Source organism: Cotesia glomerata, linkage group LG1, assembly GCF_020080835.1.
Source record: "Cotesia glomerata isolate CgM1 linkage group LG1, MPM_Cglom_v2.3, whole genome shotgun sequence".
NCBI classification, from domain to species: Eukaryota; Metazoa; Arthropoda; class Insecta; order Hymenoptera; family Braconidae; genus Cotesia; species Cotesia glomerata.
The window spans coordinates 33,944,833-33,970,028 of record NC_058158.1 but is presented as its reverse complement, the minus strand read 5'-3'; the positions used below and the strand labels follow the sequence as shown (position 1 = coordinate 33,970,028).

The following is a 25,196-nucleotide window of genomic DNA, read 5'->3' as shown; positions in this document are numbered from 1 at the left end:
TTATGATAATATTATAAATGTATAAGAAATAAGGTAAATTAATAATAAAAAAAACAACTAAACTAAATATAATTGTAGAAAAAAAAACTAAATGAAAAATGTGAGAATGGAAATAAAACTTAAATGGAAACTTAAAAATAAACTGTGTAATATAATTATTTATTTTCCTATATATATTGAGATTTATTAGCTATCAATTATCGATTGAATCTTGGGTATATTCGTCTTGATGTAAGTTTTGAGATATAAAAAAAGATTGACCTCAGAAGTTTACCGGGCTATCTGCCAGATAACGAGTCTCGTATTTTTTTATCGATCCAATCTCGGTAATGGGCAATACGTACGTAAACGCCAGGCTTGTTTGCTTTTCCGCAATGTTGACCCCAGCTGGTGATGCCATAAAGGGTGAACACACCTGTATATATTGATATCAAGACGTATTAGAAGTGCGCTCATGTAAGTCGTATCATAACTTTTAAGTAAACTCGGTAATATCGTTAGTTTGCGCCGGTTCTAAACTTAAAAGCGCATTCCATCAATATCAATTTTCATTTGCAGAGTTTGTAATTTTAGCTGAACAATTGAATCTAAAATTACGATTTTAACTTACAAAGGTTTTCAGGGGGAACACCATTGAGACGGTGGAAAAAAAAGGTAATTTTCGGGAATTTTTTTGACAGGGAAAATAAAGGAATTTGAGGATTGGATTTTTTTTATTTTATTAGGGGTAAGGTAAAAGCCCCAATAGATGATCATGTACCAGTATATGATCACTCCATGTATTTGTATACCTATATTTGTTAATATAGATATACAGATACATGGAGTGATCATATACTGGTACGTGATCATCTATTGGGCCTTTTACCTTATATTAAAAATTATTACCCTAAATCTATATTATTAAGAGAATAAGCAAAATTTTGTGGCCAGTGGATTTATATGACAAAATTGGTTTTTATGGTTAAATTTGATATCGTTGGAAAAGTCTTGACCTGAAGTTGTGCCTTTTCATGATTTCATATCATTCTCAACAATAGTCAATTTATGATGATACGTATTTAAGGTATATTCGAAAATGCTCTATCTCTAGATACATAATTTAGAAATGACCTTGTATCTTGTGAACTACTGAGATTGTTGAAGATATAAGCTCATCCCGATGTTAGATTCATCAAGACCTTTCATTCAAGTACCCACATCAATTTTTCATATATTTATATATATTACATATATGTATATATGAAAAATATATCAAAATGCATGTGGGTACTCAAATGAAAGCTCTTGATGAGTATAACATCAGGATGAGCTTATATCTTTAAAAACGTCAGTAGTTAAGAAAGTACAGAGAAATTTAACAAAAGTCATTATTTAATAAAGCAAAATTTTACTTATTTATAGTTCATAAGTCATGGCAGTCACATAGTGACTGCAAGGTTGCTAGTTTTTATTAAAAAATATTCAATTACCACAAAGTTATTAATAATCTCGTAGACCATTTAAAAATTAAAAAAATTTTGATTTTAAAGATTTTTTTAGCCGCGTTAAAACAAAAAAAAAACAGTAAAAATAATGAGAAAATTTTTAATCAGTCGCCATTTTTTTGAAAATCAAAATTTTCAAAATTCCGTACGTGCAACGATAGCTACATATTTACTGATTAAAAAGCAAGTTCGGTTTTTACTTTCAGATGATCCGTTTTTAATTTATCGATGCGATCATGAAGGGGGAAATTTTTTCTAGTGCTCTACGAGATTGTTAATAACTTTGTAATAATTAAATATTTTTTAATAAAAATTTAGGATCATAATCTTTAATGTACCCTTAATAAATTTAAAAAAAATCCGATTCCCAAATTCCTTTATTTTCCCTGTTAAAAAATTTCCCTTAAAAATAATAAAAATCAATTTATCTTTTGATGAATAAAAACAAGTGCTCTCTCTGCAAATGAAATTAATAAACATAAATATGTAATGAGTTGCTCTTCGCTTAATTTATTTTTACCTTTATCTTGGTAATATAAGAAAAAGTGGAGTATTGAAGCTTGCAATAAATATTTATAAAATAAATTAAAAATTAAAATGAATGAAATTACCATTATGATGACATGCAAGTGGTCCGCCAGAATCTCCATCGCAAGCATCTACGCCTTCATTTAAATATCCGGCGCACATCATACCATCACTTATAGCGCCTTCCCCGTAAACATAGTCTGCCCGGCAAATATTTTGGTCAATCAGTGGAATCCAACCAAAGCGCAAATCCCTCGAGTGTGCTATAAAATCAAGGATCTCTGTGATTATAATTCACCTACTGAGGTTGGCTCTGAATGTGAATGTGAGCGCTGGAAATGGAAGAGAGATGAAGAAGAAGAGGAGCAAGAGAGCGGAGGTAGTCAAGAGCTGAGTAACGCATGATATGCCAGCCAACGGGGTATAACCTACCAGATTTTCCAGTCTCGATGCTTCCGAATCCACTGATCGTACAGTTCAAACCGTCAGGATACTCTACGTTTCTCGGCGGTAGACAAATTGGCATTATGTGCTCACCAAGTGGAATACCACGACCTTTCAATAACACCAAAGCAATGTCATTGTTCATACGATGACCCTTCCGGAATTCCTCGTGAATGTAATAATCTTCTATATTTGCATCTGCTTCGGTTCCTTCTGTTATCTGTTTTCATTACAAAAAAATTCAATGCAAAATTATCTATTTTAATTATCAAGAATTCAATTTAGCAGCCTTCTAACACTTTTTTATATTTTTATAATAATTAAATTTTTATGAAAAAAAATTAATGACACTGAAGTTGACTTTTTAGCAATAAAATTACTGTGAAATAGTATATTACAACCCAAGGCCAGAAAGTTGGATTTCCTGGCGTATGGGATATGATGGCCGAGGCGTAGCCGAGGCCATCATATCACATACGTCAGGGTATCCAACATTCTGGTCATGGGTTGTATACTATTTTTCTTGCTCTCCAGCCGAAAGTACGTAACCCCGTGGAAGGGGTTTTGCAAAACCGAGGCGAAGCCGAGGTTTTGCCGGGCGTGAGGGGGGCGCCGCCCGACTTTTGCAAAGCCGAGGCTTTGCTGGTCGGGGCGGGTATAAAAAAAAAAAAAAAATAAAAGTTAATAAATTGAAAAAAAATGTTATTTTAAACTTTACTAACAAATTCTCTGATTAAGAGTGATATCATGCACAGAATTTGTCACAAATATTTAAACTCATTTTAATTACAGAATTTATTTTTTTAAGTTGATTAAAAATTAGTTTTTAATTAGTAATCGACGGCTAAGAAAGATTGAAATTAAATGATTACAAGTTTGTAGAGTACATGGATCGTTTTATAAACATTGCTTTACTAACTATCAAAATATAAAAAAAAAGCAAATAAAATTCACAAAACTATTATGTTTTTTTTTTTTTATTTATTATTATTTAGAGTCGGTTTTAACTGCTGTGGTCATATCGCCGACTTTTAACTGTTGGGAGTGGTACGTTGGGTCTTTTTGGGTTGTGTAAACGTTAACCTACGCGGTAAGGGCCGAATATCAACCAAGTTGGTTTCTAAGACCAGCTTGAGATTCGAACCCACGCCTGGCCGGTAAGTTAGTCCGAGTTCTCTATAGGCCATGTGCCTTAGACGACTCGGCTAACGTCACCGCTTTATTATGTTTTATTTTTTAAACTTTTTATATAAATTATTTATGCAGTATTATTATTAAATAGTTCTTTAACAATGATCTAGTTAAAAATTATTTTTATTTTTTTGACATTTTTTGGTTAGTTTATGCGCTGACATGTTACATACAGACGATGTTGTGACTGTTATATATACAGTTGAAACTCGCTGTATAGGCCGGTCGCGCCACGAAATTACGAAAGAAAGCGAGGTTCTGTGCTGCCGAGCCAGAAAATATGCGTAGCGCGCATGCGTTAGAGCAGGCCATAAAATTTGCTCTTCCTGGAGTAAATTGCTGCCAGGAAGAGCGTACTTTCGGCTAAGAGAGCAAGAAATAGTATATTACACACCTGTGGCAAGAAAATGAGAAATGTCTCCAGAACACATATATGTTGCCCGAGGCGAAGCCGAGGTCGACATATATGTGATCTGAGATATTTATTATTTTCCTGCCATAGGTTTGTATACTATTTTTCTGTCCGACAGAGGCGGAAAGCGGCAATTTCGTTTAGCGCAGCGGGCCGAAAGTTGCCACTTTCCGCCTGGAGGGCAGAAAAAAAATTTAATTTAAAAATTCTACATGTGAAAATTAATAGTATATTACACATCTAGGGCAGTAAAATAAGAAATGTCTCAGATCACATGTAATTGTTGTCCGAGGCGAAGCCGAGGTCAATAAACATGTGATCTGAGGCTTTCTTGTTTACTGCCCGTGGTGTGTATACTATTTTTCTCCTCGACGGAGGCGGAAAGGGGCATTTTCGTTTAGCGCAGCGGAAGGGAAATTGACGCTTTCCGCCCGGAGGTGAGAAAATAAATTATTAGTGAAAATTTTTAAAAGCTTTTTTTTTATTGAAATTGATTTATTATAAAAAAAAACGCGATTCAGCCATACCCGACATGGATAGGTAGATTTCTTGTTTAAATATTGAAAAAAAACACGTTATTAAAATGCAATTATGTTTTAAAAGTTATTTTTTATTATATTTTAGCAAATAATGATATAAAACCGACTACAACAAATAGATATTTAAAGACATTTACTTAAAAGGATTTGTAACAGATGAAAGTCAGTTGATGATAAAAGCTAAAAATTAATTTATTTTTAATTTTTTTTTAATTTTCCAAACTCCAAAATAAATTGTAAAAAGTATCAAAAGGTGACGAATAATAGCTCAAATTGAAGATAATTATGTGAATTTTAACATAAATTTGATAAACTCAAACTATCTTTTACGACCTAAAAATTATTTAAAGAAAAAGGGCTGAAATACGTTCATTAAAAAATTTTTCAGTTCAGGTCAGGTGAAAAATTAACATTTTTTAATTTTTTTTTTCTGCGTGTTTTTACGGCGCATTTATGAAAAAAAAATGTCGTGAAAGAAAAAAAATAAAAATTTCAACAGCTTTTTTGCCTTCAAAAGTTGGAAAAAATTTTGGCTCTCATGTTTTTGGATAAAATTTATATTTTATCTTTTTTTGATAAATTTTTTTTTGAAAAGTACATAAAAAAACGAACAATTAAAAAAGAAAGTTAAATACTACTATTTTCTATGAAATTTATAAATTTTTTGAAAAATATGTTAAAGTTGTGATAATCAACTTTTTTTTTTTTAATTATTCATTTTTTTATTTATTTAAAAAAAATATGTCAATAAAATCAAATAGAAATTTCGTTCAAAAAAATGAAAATTAAAATGATTGACCCCACTTGAAAATATTTCCCAAATAAAAAAAATTGACAGTTGTCAGCAATCTTTAATATCATAAAAAATTCCACATGTAAAAATTTTAAAAAATTATGACCGCGAATTTTTGAAAATATTTTTTTTTTAATGATTGATTTTAAATTTGTTATAAAAATTTCAAGAATTTTTAGATGTCTACTAATTTCAGTATCATAAAAATTAAAGTTTTAAACTCTCATTGCTTTTAAAAACTTTTTCTCCAACTAATTTATTTTGTATTTGTTAATTTGTTTGCTATAATAAAAAAAAAAAAATATGTAATATCACGAAGAGTTTTTATTACCTCAGTATTGTAATCTCCAGCGCGAACAAAATAAGTACCCTTGTTGTAGCCCTCGAGACAATGGGCTGCTGTCAAGACATGCAGAGGAGAGATAACGACTGCGCCGCACCAATGATTTGACCTGCTGTGACCTCTTACTCGTATACTTGCCTTGAAAAAAAATTAAATTATCGCTGCATATATTTACACTTCTATTAGTTTTTCATAATAACAATAATAATAATAATAATAATAATAATAATGAAATGGTATCCATAATTTTTTTGAGTACCTGCCACGGGTACGAGTGTTTCGGGGCTACTGAACCGCGGACAACCTTAGCAAATATTTCCTCTTCATTATGGAAATCTTCAGCGCGCTTTCCACAGTTACTCGGTAGTATGTCGTTGATATTTACCTCCGTAACCACGCGGTTACTTTCGTCCTGGCAAAATAAAAAAATTTACTAAAAAATAAACAGTAAAAAGGAAGGAATGGAGACACAGGAATAATTACATGCGTTTTTGTTGGTACAAAACTTTATTATTCATTTACAAATCGTTAAGTATTTCACGCCGGTAGGTAGCAATTAACAAACTCAATTAAGGAGCAATATTGTCAATTACCTCGTCAATATTAACTGAAACGTCTTGGCAAATCACTCCTACATCTTCTTCGTGATTGCAATTACTCTGGCCCCATGGACTGTGCTCGCACCGGTGAATTTGCGTTTCATTTCCATAGCAAAATATCTAAAATTAATTATAAGTATTTAAAATAACTAACTTTAATTATAATTTATAATCTGTAATATTAAGAGAATAAGAAAAATTTTGTGGCCAGTGTATTTATATGATAATATGGGGTTTTATGGTTAAATTTGGTATCAGTAGAAAGGTCTTGACCTGGAGTTGAGCTTTTTCAAGATCTCATATTATTCTCACCAATAGTCAATATATAATGATAAGTATTTAGGCTGTATTCAAAAATGCTCTATCTCTGAATACATGATTAATAAATGACCTTGTATCTTGTGAACTATTGACATTTTTAAATATATAAGCTTATCTCGATGTTACACTCATCGAGACCTTTCATTTGAGTACCCACATCAATTTTTCATATATTTATATATTATATATATATATATATATATATATATATATATATATATATATATATATATATATATATATATATATATATATATATATGAAAATGCATGTGGGTACTCAAATGAAAGCTCTTGATGAGTGTAACATCGGGATGAGCTTATATCTTAAAAAATGTCAATAATTAAGAACTGACTTTGGTATCTTGTCAACTAATGATATTTTCGAAGATATATAAGCTCATCCCGACATTGCACTTATCGAGACCTTTCATTTGAGTACCCACATCAATTTTTCATATATTTATATATATTATATATATGTATATATGAAAAATATATGAAAATACACGTGGGTACTCAAATGAAAGCTCTTGATGAATGTAACATCGGGATGAGTTTATATCTTTAAAATATATGTTATATATATGTATATTTGAAAAATATATCAAAATACATGTGAGTACTCAAATGAAAGCTCTTGATAAGTATAACATCGGGATGAGCTTATATCTTTAAAAATGTCAATAGATAAAAAAGTACAGTGCAATTTAACAAAAGTCATTATTTAATAAAGCAAATTTTTTTTATTTATAGTTATTTATTAATAATTAATAATAAATTAAAATAATTTACTTCGTCAAGCCAGATCGGGCCTTCACCAAGTCCGAAGAAAGACTCTTTTTTAGCGATAGCAGAGCCTCCAAAGCCCAATGACCGGCAAATTACTTTAGCAGCAGCATGAGTAAAATCATCATCGCAGACAGTTCCCCACACACCATGATGACGTATTTCCACACGGCCTTCCGATGGACTACTTCCGTTTGCTAGCCTTATCTCAAACGGCGCCTAAAAATCAATTTTTTCCAATGAAATTAATTACTTTAATTATCAATCTTTTTTTTATAAATAAAATTTACATCACAATGAGCTGGACTTTCATCAGAAGAATCTGGACAGTCAACGACTTCATCGCAAATAAAAGGAGTGGGAATGCAAACAGGACTTATGTCACACTTCCAGTTGCCTTCGGGACATGTTTCGACGGCTGTTTTGCAGACTACCCCGGCAGTTTCTTCCGGCGAGCAGTTATGAACGCCCCATCCGTCAAAATCACACTCTCTCAGAGAAGTTTCATTGCCTCTGCAGGTCAATTGGTCGACCATAAACCGCGTCGATGGATCCATGTTCCCGAAAAATCCTCCCAGACGGAGCTCCAAAGCTCCTAATTCGAATCCCAGCTCACGGCAAATAACTTCAGCGTCTAACATTCCGAAATTGTCGTCGCAAACCTGCCCCCATACACCCATTACTGAAAATAAAGTTAAGTAATTAATTTACCGGTGAAAAATGACCTTGTATTTCATGAACTATTGACATTTTTAAAGATATAAGCTCATCCCGATGTTACACTCATCAAGACCTTTCATTTGAGTACCCACATCAATTTTTCATATATTTATATATTATATATATATATATATATATATATATATATATATATATATATATATATATATATATATATATATATATGAAAAATATATGAAAATGCATGTGGGTACTTAAATGAAAGCTCTTGATGAGTATAACATCGGGATGAGCTTATATCTTTAATAACGTCAATATTTAAGAAAATACAGTGCAATTTAATAAAAGTCATTATTTAATAAAGCAAAATTTTACTTATTGATAGTTCACAAGTCACGGCAGTCACATAATGACTGCAAGGTTGCTAGTTTATATTATTAAAATACTCACTTTTAACTTCAACGCGACCTTCATATTCATTTTCGGAACCACTCAGCCGTATTCCGTAATCCAGTTTCTCTGGATCGCAACTATTTTCATCAGACCTATCCTTGCAGTCGTTTTTTCCGTCGCAGACTTGCGTTTGATTGATACATTTTTTATTGTTACAAACAAACTTTCCTGTGCAGTCGACGCTCAGATCAACCATCTCGTAATAATCAAAACCACTGACGGCTTCCAACGCTCCAGTGGATCCTACGTTATTATCGCTCAGCAAACACAGATTTTCACTAGTTCTAAACAACCAGTCACCAATCAATCAATTAATTATCAAGTAAGTAAATAAATGTAAACTATAAAGTAAGATAAATATAAACTTACTTATGAGAAAATGAACGACAAGTAAATTTAGCTTCTTTACATCGCAACGCACAAGTCTTCGCCGGAGTATTCAGCCACTTTTCTACTTCGTAACCAGTCAGCCGATGACCTTGTGTTTTTGAGAAAAATTCCAAGTGTTCTGAGCAGCGTAATTCATCTCTACCATTCGTACAATCCTTAAGAAAATTGATAATATTAATTTTATTACTTACTTACTTTATTAATTAATTCATAATTAATTTTAACACTTACTGATTCGCCATCGCAAACCCAGTGTGACGGAATACATTCTTCAGGTAAACATTCAAAATGACCTGCTTTGCAAGTACCACCCATTGGAGAACGTACTGAGCCTATTTAAATTAAATAATAAAAATAAATAAAATATATTATTTTGTAAATCTATATTATTAAGAGAATAAGAAAAATTTTCTGTCCAGGATATTTATATGATAAAATCGGGTTTTTTAGTGAAATTTACACTGAAAAAAAATTTTTTCCACCTAGAATACTAAATTTTTACTCGAGTTTTCTTGATATAAAAAACTGGTATTCTTAATCTTAAAATACCACGCTTTATTTATAAGGCTAGTTTTTGACAGTGAGAAAACGGTATTCTTATAGTTAAAACTTTCGTATTTTAACCATAAGAATACCAGTTTTTTAACTATAAGGAAACATTTCCTTGGTAGAAAAAAACTTTTTTTCAGTGTAGTGTCATTGCAAAGGTCTTGATTTGAATTTGTGCCTTTTCAAGGTTTCATATTCTCACCGATAGTTAATTTATTATGATAAGTATTTAAGCTGCATTCAAAAATGCTCCATCTCTAGATATATAATTAAGAAATGACCTTGTATCTTGTAAAATATTAACATTTTTAAATATATAAGCTCATCCCGACATTACACTCATCAAGACCTTTCATTTGAGTACCCACATCAATATTTCATATATTTTATATATATGTATATATGAAAAATATATGAAAATGCATGTGGGTACTCAAATGAAAGCTCTTGATGAGTGTAACATCGGAATGAGCTTATATCTTAAAAAATATTAATAATTAAGAAATGACCTTATATTTTGCCTACTACTGACATTTTTAAAGATATAAGCTCATCCCGATATTACACTCATCGAGACCTTTCATTTGAATACCCACATCAATATTTCATATATTTATATATATTATATATATGTATATATGAAAAATATATCAAAATGCATGTGGGTACTCAAATGAAAGCTCTTGATGAGTGTAACATCGGAATGAGCTTATATCTTTAAAAACGTCAATATTTAGGAAAGTACAGTGCAATTTAACAAAAGTAATTGTTTATTAAAGCAAAATTTTATTTATTTGTATTTCATAAGTCTCGGTAGTCACATAGTGACTGCAAGATTGCTAGTAATTTATTATTTATTTCTATAATTACCAGTATGACCACAAGAAGGTATGTCACAGGGTTCACGTTTACCCGAGATGTCTGTAAAACACCAAGGCTTAGATTCTTCGAAGGGATTAGGATTTCTACAGTAATTATGAGTCTTTAATTTTTCCCTGACTGCGCGATCTACGGCCTGTATAAAAGAAGAAAGGAAAAGAAGAAATGAAACAATTAGCATTTTTATTCAGTAATCTGAGCTTTTAATTCGCGCTTACGTTAACAAGAAGGGGATAAGCTACGGCTGTATGATTCCAGGGTAAACAAGGTTTACCGGATGCTGCTACGCTAGCTTTACCCAGATACTGATGTCCTTTACCGTAAACACAACCTGTAAATATTAAGTCGTTAAATATTGTGATAATGAACTCTGTGCTCTAACCCCGAGTACAAGATAAGCGGTTACATATTGCGGTCTCGAAGTTAATACTCCACGTACTTATGTCGTCGTAAGGTCTTTTACAAATATAAGCGTGACCCTTCATCGAGGCCGCGCAGTCTTCAATGTCCCAGAAAAAGTAATCAGACAAGCAAGTTGAGTCTGGATTATTGTAGCAAGGATATTTCTTCTTCATTATTATACAGACGGGTCGAGATCCCGCCCACGGTGGAATTTTCTTATCGCTTCTCCATCCAGGCCACCATTTAGAAAACCTATCAATTAAAAATTGAAATTATATATATAAAATTAAGAAAATAAGAAAAATTTTATCTCTGGCGTATTTATATAATAAAATGACCTTTTTAAATTAAATTTAAGATTATTGGAAAGGTCGTGATCTAAATTTGTGCCTTTTTAATGTTTCATATGCTTTTCAGCGATCGTTAATTTATTATAAGTTTTGAAAATAATTCTAAATATGTCAAAAATTATTTTATATAATTAAGAACCTAAGTAATGATTAATAATTATTACTAAGAGAATAAGTAATACTTCATTATATTATATTATCTATAATTAATTTATTCTATTATTGCAATATTACATTAATTTTGTATGTATTTATTATGAAATGTATTTAATTATGATGATGATGATCTTTAATCGAAAGCCTTAGTTTTAATTAGAGCCTTAACCTTAGCCTTAATCTTTAGCTAAAATTTAATAAATAAATAGATAAGAAAAATTTTGTAACGAGTACATCTCTATCGTAAATTGGATTTGATATTTTTTCAGCGATAGTTATTTATGATTTAAATAATTTAGAGAGTAAGAAAAATTTTGTGACCAGCATATTATTATTATGAAAAGAATTTCTATAGTTAAATTTGATATCATCAGAAAGGTCTTGATAGGAATTTGTACCTTTTCACGATTTTATATATTTTTCAGTGATATTCAATTTTTTATGTTAAATTTTTGGAGGAGTTTTTAATAGTTTTTTGGTTCTATAAATTTGTTCCGTCAAATTTCTCCAATAAATTATTTGTAATTAATCCTAAAATAGCACTATTATTTTTAAAATTTATTTCAAAAATACCTTAACTATGTATAGTGTTATATAAATATAAAAAAATCATTAAGTCAGAGTTTTCTTATTCATAATCCGTAAATCTCGACGGTCGCATAGTGATTGCAGGTTTTTAATAAGTAACTAAGTATTTATTTTAAAGAAGAAATTAATTAAAAATAAAATACTGACTTGAATTTAGCCTTGGCGGAATCTTCCCACAGCCAAATGGTTCTATTAAAAGTAGTAAATCCAATTCCCGAGGTCATGATTGACTCGATTTCCGGGTGGCTCTGTATCAGCCATTCAGATAGGAAATTATTTTCCCCTTGGGTGGTGATGTCAACAAGTCTCGAATTCTTTGAGGAGCAGTATTTCAAAGCCTCAGCATGATTTAATCCCGAGCTTGAGTCGGCGAGATGATAGCAGTTACCATCGTGAGGTGTCTCATCACCGCGACAATGAGCAACTCGATTAGGCAGACAAGTGACTGCTACAGCGTCCCTCTGGATATTACATTCACTTCCGTGGGTAAATTTACACGACTGGAAATTAGTTTCGTTCCCAAAACACTGGACACTCGTCGCAGCAATCCAGTCGGGGATGCTTTCGTCTTTTTTTATTCTCCCTTGCCAAGCAGTTTCTGCGCCTCTGAATTGATAAAAAATACTCTAAATATTTTCTTGTAATAAATTAAATCAATACACTGATAGAAGGATTTGTTTATAGTTTAAAATATTTGTTAATATTTAATAAATCATTTATTAGAAACCACTTTTTAGTCCTTAATAAATATTTCTTAGTATTTAAAAAGATTGATTAATATTTAATAAATGAATATCAGATTTATTCAATACAAACAAATCATTTTAAATACTAAGAAATATTTGTTTAATACTAAAAAGTGGTCTCTAATAAATGATTTGTTAACTATTAACAAATATTTTTTGGTACAAATAAATCCTTCTATCAGTGTAAGATTATCAGACATCCAGAAATTTTTCTCTTCGTAAAAAAATTAAAATAATAAATTGCAAATAGTAAATACATAAAATAAATTTAATAAAAAATACTTTGACCTAATATACCACATACATATTTTATTTTTTATCAAATCTTAAAAAATTCTCAATGTCTGGTACTCTTAGTACCATAAATAAAAACCTTGTAAATCCAAGCTGACGACAAACTAAATTAGCTTCCTTTAAAGTCCATCCATGCCTAGTATCGCAAACAACTCCCCAACCCGGTTCAATACCTTGTACTTCAACATATCCATTTATGTTGCTAGAACCTCCTCTCAGTCTCACAATCTTAAAATAAAAATTAAACTTTTAATAACGCAACTGCACGGAAAAAAGAAAAAGAGAAAAATTACATTATATAATGTAACGTGGCGCTTTATATAAAAAACTGGAAAAATTACAATTTCAGATTGTAATTACTACAGATTTTGTAAGAATTACATTGTAAAATATAAATATTACATTGAAAGCTCTAAAAATTAACATTCAAAGTTTGAATTTATAAAAATGTTATTTCGAACTGCAATTTTTCTATTTTTAACTTCCCGCTAAGAAAATTGAAAATTTTCAAAAATCGGGAAGTTATTGGTTTTACCCCGTTTTTCGAAAATCGAGTTCTCGTCAGATCTTGACGTTTTGAGGTTCTAGGAAGCTTCTCTGAATGTTTTCGCGATGATGTCAGTATGTCTGTATGAATGTGTGTGTATTTGTATGTATGTGACGCTCTTATAACTTTTGAACGGCTTGAGCGATTTCATAGCGATTGACGCCATTCGAAAGGGCTTGACCAAACTTAGATTTTGAATACCATTTGGACCGATTCAAACCGCTAGACTTTGAGAAATCTCAAAAAAACTACAAAAAAAAAATTTTTGAAATGTGATTTTTTTGAAATTACTTTTAAATGGCTTTACTGATCAATTCAAAAATCTAATTAGCTCTTAAGGTCAAAAAACGACGTCGATCACCGCAAGCCCGGTCAAAATCGGTTGATTCGTTCGTGAGTTATCGTTGTCGAAAGAAAACCGAAAAAAGTGTTTTTTTGGAATTACTTAAAAATTCCTGGCTCGATCGATTTGGGCATACAAATTCTCTATGAAGCTTAAAAATTTGCGTCGAATGCCGCCAACCGCGTAAAAATCGGTTTATTCATTCAAAAGTTAGTGCCGTTTGAAAATTCAAAAAGTTGTGTTATTATACTGCTATTAAAATTTTGAGCTCGAAGAGCTCAAAATGACACAGAAATCATATTTTTGAGCTCGAAGAGCTCACAAATGTAATGTGTAAGTTTGAGCGCTTCAGTACAAAATGAGCGGGAAGTTGCAGGGATGGCCTGTAGGGTCAACCGTCATCCTAATTTTTTTTATTTAAAACGACGCTTATTCCTATTTATAATGTAATTTTTCTCTTTTTCTTTTTTTCGTGTTAAAAAACAATGATTTAATTAAAAATAGAAATGTTTAATATTTAATCATAGTATACCTGACCGGATAAAGGAGTAATTAATTTGTCGTTCGTATGACCGAGAGGAATAAGCGGCGGAACATAATAAACCGGGAAAGCGGTCTCGACTGTAAAATAATAAAAATTTTATTCTTATTAACAATAAAACAAAGAAAAGAAACAAAATTGCTATAAAAAGTTGATTGGTGCCGCTAGCAAGCAAGCAGTGCTAAAAATTCATTAAAAGCGTCAACAAAAAAACATTTAAAAGTAACGACTAGAAAACTTGCGTGAGCCGTTTCAGAGTGTATTTTCTTAGCTACTGTACTTACTTATTTATATCAAAGTTACTTACGGAGCTGCCAAGGGGCCGATTCAACGTTAAAAATCTCCAGGTCCACGACTTTGCTATCAATCTTCATAATACTGCTGTTGTCGTCATTATTACTTTTGCCGGTAGTTTTGTTAGCTATTTTCGGCTTCCATGTATCAACATCCAGCACATCGACGTCATATTTATCAATATTAGGTCCAACGGACACCGGAGTTATTTTATTTTCGTTTCCAAGCACGTCATCGTACCCGTAATTAATGTCCTCGTCAATCGATACCTCTGGCGCATTTGTATCAGGTTTTTCCCAAGGCACCATTACTCCGTCGGGCAGAATTTTCTCTCTCCGGTTCGTCGGAATTTCAGAGGGTGAATAAGACGAACCGAAAGCTTCTGGTGTACTAGAAGTACTAGAAATAGGGTTTCCATTGTGAGCATTATAATTACCAACATTGTTGGCTTCATTACGGCGAATCGGCTCCTCTGAAGTTGTATAAGTACGTGTGTTACGGTTGTATAAATGATTGTTTGTTTTGTTCTCAGGTTCCCATCCAATATGAGACTGATTAAAGTGGTTGTTCATGGTATATTGCGTCTTATTATAGTGGTTAATGGACTTCCATGGTTGATAATGCTTTTGTGGATTCAACTGGCTCGTCAAATCAGGATGAGTGTCTGAATATGAAGTATTAAGAGGCTTCCATTTTGATCCATTAATATTTGTAATGTTGTAATAACTCGAACCGACGTACTCAGAAGGATTTACTTTTTTAATTTTACTTTTATCCGGGCTTACGCTTGAAGACTTATTATCGTTTTTTAAAATATAATGACCGTAGATACGAGTACCGTTTTCATTTACGTAAATGCCCATTGGTCTGGATTTTGATAAAGTCGAAGAATCTAAAAATATATTCAAGAAAATTTACATTATTAAGAGAATAAGCGAAATTTTTTGGCCAGTGTATTTATATGATAAAATGGGTTTCTATGATTAAATTTGGTATCATTGGAAAGGTCTTGATCTGAAGTTGTGTATTTTCGATGTTTCATCTGCTTTTCTAAAATAGCTTATTTATTATGATAAATTTTCGAAGTAGTTATAAAAAGATTCGAATTTAGTGATAAACAAAATTTGTTTGTTTATTTATTTTGTTTTATACGCGTGAATCTAGGTATATGTTAAAAATTAATTCATTTAATTAAAAGACTAAGAAAAATTCAGTAATGGGTATATCTTTATCGTAAATTGGGTTTGATATTTTTCAGCCATAGTTATATTTGTGATTTAAATAATTGAGAGAGAAAGGAAAATTTTGTGACGAGCATATTGTTATTTTTAAAGAAATTTTTATAGTTTAATTTGGTATCATCAGAAAGGTTGAAACAAGAATTAGTGTTTTTTTTATGGTATTATGTATTTTTCATTGATAGTCAATTTTTTCGTATCAGGCGTCTTGATCCTCCGACAAAATATCCCCGAGACTAAATATCATACAAAAAAAAACCACGATAAAAGGGCACAACATGGTAAAGTCGTGCTACGAATATTTTTTGAAATGACATTAATAAGTGTTAAAATAAAATTAATAATTTTTTTCAAATTTATTGTTTTGAATTGTTTTATTAAAAAATTAAATTATTTAAGATATTTTGTCCAGGGATATTTATTTTGGGGATATTTTGTCCGGGATATTTTGTCGGAGGATCAAGAATAATGGAACCCAATTTTTTATATTAAGTTTTTAGAGGAATTTTTAACCCGTCAGCACTCACGTGAACTTTTCGGTAATATTTACTCTCGTGATGAGAGATTTGCTCACGTTTAATCTGCATGCGGCCGGGCAGCTATACAGTTACGAAGATACACGAACTAGCCCGAACGTTACCGAAAGTAAATTTTTTTTTGTTACACCTATAATCTCGTGATGAGAAGAATGCTCACAATTTCCGAGGCGCATGGGAAAAATATTTTTTTTATAAAATATATATAATATTAAAGCATTTCAAAAGTTCATAATTTGAAAATAGGTAAAATTACTCGAAGGTAGAAAAAATTTCATCTACCCTTTCCATTTAAAAAGAAAAAGTTTTCATTGTTTTAAATCGAGCGTGAGCAAAATGCTTATAACGTGAGTGCTGACGGGTTAACAGTTTATTGGTTCTATAAATTTGTTCGGTCACATTTGTCCATTAAATTATTTTTAATTGATCCTGTGATAGCACTATTAATTTTAAAATTTATTTAAAAAGTACCCAAACTATGTACAGTGTAATTATAAATATAAAAAAATCATCCAGCCAAAGTTTTCTTATTCATAATTCGTAAATCTCGGGAGTCGCATAATGACTGTAGGTTGCTAGTATCGATTAATATATTTATACATTATCAAAAATAAATCAATCGCTTTACATTAATTAAATGAAATGTCCTTTCCAAAATTTGGCAGATTTGATTTTATAACACTTGATTTATTATTAACAAAAATCGATCTAAGAACAAAAATACAAATCTAAATTAACGATTCTATTCATACCTGCCGATTGACCTTTCGCCTGATTATAAATATCCTTGCCTTTCATCCCCGGATTTGGTTGTGTCTTTGAATTTCCAGGAACTGATAGCCGGTAACTGGGCTTATCCGTAAAACTTATTGGAGATTCTTTAAAATTTATCAATGCTAGTAAATTAGTCTTTGCTACTCCATAAGGATTAGCTGGGATAAAATTCGTTTTACACTTCTTATTCTTTATTCATTGCTTTTTTCAGACGAATAAGAAATAAAAAATAGACACATGTAGAAGCAAAAGCGTTAATAAATTTTTAAAAGGTTTTAGTTACAAAGCTCGAGAGGCTTCTACAGAAGCTCTACACCTACTTCAAATACAATGAACAATACAATTGGAAATGCAAGTTCAGATGGATTACTTACCTTGATTGATTGAATGAGGCGACAAGCTTTGATCGTGATCAGACCACCTTCCCGGAGTAAATCCACTAGAAGGATTATATCCATATCCGTGGCCATTAAATACCGCAGGCTTTTGAGTTGAATCAACGGAAGCCGGTCTCCAAGTAGGCTGATTCCATTGATTATTATTATTACTCGTGATTGGTTTCCATTGATTGTTCGTTCTAGGCGCTTCTACGTAAATGTTACCCGGGAACGGTGGAAACTCTCTCAAATTATCATTATTATTTCTAATATTATCATTGTTGCTGTAGTGAGGATAAGTTTGGTGAGGATTTTGTTGCGGATTGTAAGAATTTGGTCTAGAAGGACGATTGTCAACAATTGGTGGCCGGTTTTGACGATTTGGATATCTTGGAGGGAATCTTCCTTGACCTTGTCCTTGTCCCTGACCTACATTCGAACACCCAGGGTATGAGCAAGGTCTACTTTGGCTTTGACTATAACCAGGATAATTTGAATTGAACCCACTGTTAGAATTTCCTTGATAATTCCAAGAATTTAAATCGTATGTCCTTCCTTCACGTTCTACCGGACTATTATTATCATCATTATTATTATGACCAGCTTGACCGCAACCGGGAACATTATACGGCCAGTCGCAGACACTAATACTGGGATTAAAAACAGTCCCCGGGCCGCAGTCCATTACAAAAGTCGCCCCGTGATCGCACTGTAAAAATTTAGTGCAATCTGTAGGGTGTTTAGAAATTCCTGAAAAGTCCCGCGGGCAAGCAATCGGTTGAGTCACTTGTTGTCGAGCTGGAATTGGTCTCCAACTATTTTGAGAATTCGGGATTGCATAACTTGAGGAACTATCTCTGGTCGGCGATATTATCGGCGCAGATCGTGGTGGAGTAAGATAAAGAGGTAGATCGTCTTCAGGTTCTTCGATCGCTTTTTCGCAGCCTCGAACATTCTTAGGCCAATCGCAGACGCCTATTATTGGGTTGAATACTGTCCCCGGGCCGCAGTCTCTGATAATCGCTTGACCATTCACGCACTGGAGGTACTTTTTGCAGTCTTCTGGATGCGATAGGGACCCAGTTAGCTGCTCCAGACATGTTGGTTGGTAATTCTGGTGGAAAAAGAAAATTTTTGATTAGAATTTTTGTAATTTATAAATTAAAAGTACTTGTAAATTATTGGTTTAAGTGGTGAATGCTAAGTACTAATCTCTACATGCTTCTAAAAGGAATTATCAGTGGATTTAGAAACTCTTGAGTGAGTTTGACGGAGCTTAGAGATAGCTTGACATACATTAACCTCAGCAGTAACTAATGGAGAATATTTAATCGACAAAGGCTCTCGTTGTCCAGAAATTTCCGGCTGTGAGTAATCCGATCCTACAAAGTCAGCCAACTCTCCGCCGTAGCACTTAACTTTGTGGGGAAAATCGCACTCGAGAGTTTTGGGATTGAATCTAGTTCCAGGTGCACACGGCTGGATAAAAGCACGTCCTTTCCAGCAGTTTACAAAGAAATTACAGTCAATTGGGTAAATAAACTGACCAGTTGCTTCCGGGTAAGGACACTCTATTCCTGTTGCTTGGTCGTACTTTGCCACCTTTGACTCTTCTTTCCGACCGACAATCGCTTCTTTACGTGGTTTCTGTTGAAATTAACTATTTATAATTATATTTTTCTTTTTTGGGTTAAATAAAGTCCATTAGTTCACATGCGGGATGCAGGATGCAGCTTGACTCTTGAATTTCTCCGTTTTGTTCACTGTTTTTTAAATATTTGAAAGTTAATGATATTTCACATGCTGAAAAGTTAATAAAACAGTGCACCTTTGAAATATTAATCAATACACTGTCGATAAATCTTTTCAATGCGTAATTTAATTAAAAACTTGTTTCGCATCATGCAGCAATTGATGAAATAATTATAATTTAATTTAGCTTAATTATATTCGATATTTTGCAGATGAAATTTATTCATGCCTTTATTATTAGAAAATTAAACATTCAATACGTGCAATTATAAAATTATTTAAATGTTAATATAATTAATTTATTCATTCCAATTATTTCAATATTCTTCTCCTATAAAATTTATTACAGTCAATAAAAAATTTATTTAATAGAAATAATTATAATCTGCATGCAAAACGTACATTGTAATCATCGGTAACTCCTTCATAGATACTCTGCTCCGTAAATTTAATTTTATTAAAATCCTTTAGAGTACCTTTGACATCTCGGGATTTACTACCGGCTAAATTTTGGTTATATAAATTCCCGTTGAGATTGTAAGATCCAAAGTTATCGTAACTTTGATGTTCATCATTTGTTACAGACTGCACTTGATCGTAAAATCCAAGATTGTCATTGTAATTATTGTAATAATTATACGGAATGTGCTGGGTGTCCTCTTCAGAGCGCTGTTCAATATCGCTCCGGGAATTCTCACGCCAATTACTCGAACCTTTAGTACCGGGGACATTTCTCTGCGTCTGAGCTTCTGATGGTTTGGCTCTAGGCGGCAGCAGAAATTCTGCGGGTGGTACGGAATCTTCACCTGACAAATACCAAGGCAAAGATTCTCGGCGCTGCGGTGGTTTTGTCGTCGTTAATGCTGGATCATAAATCTATAATAATAATGCCATAACACATGTTGAATTTTCTTCTACCTAATCATATTATCATTATCTATCTTATTATCTGCTATCTTATTATCTGTTATCTTCACACTTAATATTCATTTTTAAAGCCAAACACAAATATTTTAAATTATTTTATATTCTTCACGTAAATTTAAAATATTGACGTTGCTTCTATAGTAAATTTAGTAACTGGGTCATTCCATGTCAAATCGACCAATAGTTGGAATCTACCCCTTTCGATTTGGATGAATTTTGGTCAGAAGTTTTCTTTTATCATAAAACGAAGTTCTGCCAAAGGAAAAAAAATAAAAAAATTTTTTTCGAAAGATACGCAAATTCAAAATTTCGCGATTTTTCCAGTTTTTCAATTTTGTTTTTGCAATATCTCGAATGCTATTATAGATACAGGAATGGTCTTTCGTTTGTTTAAAAGGGAACACTTGGGGCTATTGAAAAAAAAAATATTTTGGAAAAAAATTTTGAAAAATGCCAAAATTGTCAAATTTTGAATTTTTGAAAATCGTCAAAAATGAAGACCAACATTAAAATTTTGGCTCAATTTTTTTTTTGTATGATACCTTGTAATGATCTTAAAAGATCCTGAAATTTTGGATAGGGGTTTTTTTTTTCAAAAATATGAATTTTTGAATTTCAAAAAAAAATTTTTTTTTGTTTCTTGTATCTTCTATACAAGTTATTGTTATGTAGATACATAATATTGTAATTTTTAGTATTTAGAAATCAAATGCACGATGTGAAAATATTAAATAATAAATTAATTTCAACTTTTATTCATTTTTTAGACATAATACTTCTGTCAAAATAAAGAACATTAATACTTCTATTCAATACCCTGGTCAGACCGATTTTAGAATATTGCACTGTAATCTGGTCACCAAGTACGACACAAGCTACTAATAGACTAGAAAGAATACAATACAAACTGTGCAAGCATCTTGCAAATCATACGTTTTTGTCTACAGTTCAGGAAGCCTACAGTAACTTCCAGATCAACAAGCTTTCCCAGAGAAGACAAATATCGGACTTAATTTTTGCTTTCAAAATTATTAACGGACACATCGACTCCCCAGAGATCCTAGAGAAAGTAGGAATCATCTGTCCAACGTCAAACTTAAGAGCAAATCGATTAATAGAGACAATTAAAACTACCAAAAGTTATATATATATATAATAGCCCGAGGAATACACAGTAAAAATTTTTGCGTCATTGCGTCAAAAAATTTTGTGTTAAAAAATTTTTATGTTAAATATTCAACACTTTTTGTGTTAATTTAACATTTTTCTGTGTTAATTTAACACAATTAATGTTAAATTTTACACATAAAAGTGTTAAATATTTAACACAAAATTTTTAACACAAAATTTTTTGACACAATGACGTAAAATTTTTTTACTGTGTAGGATCGCTAACCTAATCAATGAAAACTGCTCGCACTTTGAATTATTCGACACCTCGATCACATCGTTTGTATCATCGGTTAAAATACTGCTTCTAACCACTAACCAATAACCACTAGCCTCTTAAAAGTGCAATTTCATTTCATCTAGAAATAACTACTCTTAAAGATATTTTTTTTTTTCTTTTTATTTCATATTTTTATATTTTTTTATTATATAATATTAATAATTTAAACTTATAAAGTAAATGAAATTGATTTAATACAACTTAACTTAAATTTAATTCTATTGAAATGTCAATAGTCTATTTATATATTTTTATTTTTATTTTCTTTTTCACCCATAACCAAAAATAATTGATGTAAATCTAATGTATAAAGCCGATTGGCGTATGAATGAATAAATAAATAAATAAATAAATAAATAAATAATCTAGAAGTCAGGCTTAACACATGATATAATTTTTATTTTCTTAACGCATGATATATTTTGTCCGTTTCTTCACTTCAATTACAGTTTTTAATCTCAAATAACTCAAACAGATATTAATTTTCTATAAAAATTATTCCTATGTTAATAAGACGACAAGTGACATCAACAACTTTAAATGAAGTAAAAAAGGACAACTAACAAATTCTATCATGCGTTAAGGATGACTTATTTTAAGGATACAAGATTATGTCTAAAAAATAAAAAAGTTGAAATTAATTTATTATTTAATATTTTCACGTCGTGCATTTGATTTCTAAATACTCAAAATAACAAGATTATGTATCTGCATAACTTTAACTTGTATAGAAGTTGCAAAAACAAAAAAAACTTTATTTTGAAATTTAAAAATTCATATTTTTGAAAAAAAAACCCTTATCCAAAAATTTCAGGATCTTTTAAGATCATTACTAGGTATCATAGAAAAAAAAATTGAGCCAAAATTGTAATAGCGGTCTCTATTTTTGACGATTTTCAAAAATTCAAAATTATTAAAATTGGCATTTTTCAAAATTTGTTTCAAAAATATTTTTTTTCAATAGCCCCAAGTGTTCCCTTTTAAACAAACGAAAGACCATTCCTGTATCTATAATAGCATTCGAGATATTGCAAAAACAAAATTGAAAAACTGTAAAAATCGCGAAATTTTGAATTTGCAAATCTTTCGAAAAAATTTTTTATTTTTTTCCTTTGGCAGAACTTCGTTTTATGATAAAAGAAAACTTCTGACCAAAATTCATCCAAATCGAAAGGGGTCGATTTGACATGGAATGACCTAACTGTATTTTATATTTTTACATATCATGCGATCATTTTTATGATACTAAAGTTAGCCGACGTCTTTAATTTTCTTTTAATAATTAAATTATAACAAAAATATTTTTAAGAAATTGCACTTACAGTTTTTAAAATTTTTACAAATGTAATTTTTCTTTTTTTGTAGTCATTTCTTCAATAAAAAAATTAGAAAAACGGTTGACCCTGAAGGCCATCCCTGCAACTTCCCGGTAATTCTATACCTAGGCGCTTAAAATTGCACTTATGACGTTTTCGAGCTTAAAAATACAATTTTTTGTAGTTATTTTGAGCTCTGCGAGCTCAAAGAGATAGCTTTTGCTATGCTTTTGAGCTCTTCGAGCTCAAAAGTCTTATCAAAATTCGATGAAACACGATTTTTCTAATTTTCAAACTGCTGTCACTTTTTAATAAATCAACCGATTTTCACGCGGTAGGCGGCGATCGATGTGTTTTTTTGAGCTCTATAAATGATTCTGAACAAAAAAAAATTGATCTGATGAAAAATTTCGGAGTTATTACAAAAACCATTTTTTTCGATTTTTTTCAACAACGATATCTCACGAACGCATCAACCAATTCTGACACTCTATGTGGCAATCGATGCGGGATTTCAAGGTTAAGAGCTGATTAGTTTTTGAAGTTGATCGGTTCAGCCAATTCGGAGATATTTAAAAAAAATGAAAAAAAAAACAACTTTTTTTGTCACTTTTTTTGCAATTTCTCGAAATCTACTAGTCCGAATCGGTTCCAACTTATAGGAAATCTAAGTTTGGCGAAGCCCTTTCGAATGACACCAACCGCGATGAAATCGGTCAAGCCGTTCAAAAGTTACGAAAGGTTTACACACACACACACACACATACACACACACACACACACGCAGACGTACGGACATCATCGTGAAAATAGTCAGGAAAGCTGCCTAGGACCTCGAAACGTCGAGATCCGATAAAAACTCGATTTTCGAAAAACGGGGTAAAACCAACAACTTTCCGATTTTTTAAAATTTTCAATTTTCTTAGCGGGAAGTTAAAAATAAAAAAATTTTTAAATGTCGACTAACTTAATTTTTTTTCATTTTTTAGGTACGAAATGATAAATATCAAAGTCAAAATTCTTAATTATTATATAAAGTATATAAAGTGATTAGTAAAATCACGATTTTACTGTTTGAAATGGTAATTTTTAACAGTTGATAATTACTTATTATAAATCTACTATTATTTATTACAGTTTACTTTTTCCCGTGTATTTATTTATTTTTTATTAATTATTAATTAAATTAAAAAAATTATTACTTACTCCTCTGACAATTTCCAAGAAGAAAAATAAAAAAATGACATTTAATTTCATGATCTTTCGTCACTAAATTTTATTTAAACTATTAAATTAATAACACTCTCACACACATGTCATGCAGCAACTGAATGAAGAAATCGGCTGATCAGAATATTTATATTTATAAAATAAATATATATGTAATAGAAATAAAAATATCTAACGATTATGTATTTTATTAAAGACACTTGTCAGTACTTGTATCTACTTGGTAAAGCGTTTAAGTCAACACTGGCTCGTTGTCTTGCTATCTTCTGACGAAAAAAAAAAAAAAAAAAAAAAACCTCACGATAATCTTTTTATTAATATATAGACAAATATTGTCGAAGGCAGAAGCATTTCCCAGCGAAAGGTTATCAGCTAGGTCGCGGTTAAAGGTTCAATGCTGAAGCGGTCTTTCCGTGTATTAAATAAATATAACTAAACTATTACAAGTGTGTCTTCATTTGTGGCCTACATTTAATACGCAGCATCTTGCATCAATAAAATTTATAAATTACAGTCATGTGTCATACAACAATAACGAATTTATTAATGGAGTTGAGAAAAATAATAAACCAATTGACCGCGGTCAATTCAATATTTCACTTTATTACACTTTTATCGCCGCGCTGGTCTAATATCTGCTTAATAAAATACTTTCAATAGAATAAGACTCAAATTTATTGACTTTTTAGTACTTAAAGTATTTATTTTTACAGTTATTGTAGTATTTAATTGAGTAATACAAGTTTTGAGCAATAGTTGAATTATAATGCACAGTTGTGACTGATTAATTGTTAGCTACTGGTAAACACATCTGGGTTTCTATTAACAATTATACATCAATCCAGATAATAAAATGCTTCTTCGTTATTAATTCTTGAAATCAATTTATCTTGGGTATTTTATTATTAATGTGTGAGTAATTATTAAGATTATAAGTT

At 31.1% G+C, this 25,196-nt stretch overlaps 1 protein-coding gene across 6 annotated transcripts; it reads right to left on the bottom strand.

Moving 5' to 3' along the window:
- Positions 1-138: 138 nt before the first annotated feature.
- On the bottom strand, positions 139-24,501 carry LOC123274986. Of its 6 annotated transcripts, none has more exons than XM_044742826.1 (23): positions 24,235-24,498; positions 19,738-20,211; positions 18,880-19,230; positions 17,581-18,697; positions 17,185-17,310; positions 14,672-15,550; positions 14,356-14,444; positions 13,013-13,161; positions 12,041-12,499; positions 10,837-11,051; positions 10,616-10,728; positions 10,389-10,533; positions 9,201-9,304; positions 8,949-9,124; positions 8,577-8,863; positions 7,736-8,127; positions 7,452-7,664; positions 6,331-6,456; positions 5,997-6,149; positions 5,726-5,875; positions 2,448-2,679; positions 2,099-2,278; positions 139-415 (listed from the first exon to the last, which is right to left on the bottom strand). In XM_044742826.1, exons 1-23 carry the CDS (start codon positions 24,283-24,285, stop codon positions 279-281), a joined length of 6,318 nt encoding a protein of 2,105 aa, XP_044598761.1. In that variant the 5' UTR covers positions 24,286-24,498; the 3' UTR covers positions 139-278. The 6 variants fall into 6 exon arrangements, with proteins under 6 accessions (XP_044598761.1, XP_044598763.1, XP_044598762.1 ...); XM_044742828.1 differs by having other exon boundaries at positions 18,886-19,230; XM_044742827.1 differs by having other exon boundaries at positions 9,201-9,301; positions 24,235-24,497.
- Positions 24,502-25,196: the final 695 nt, after the last annotated feature.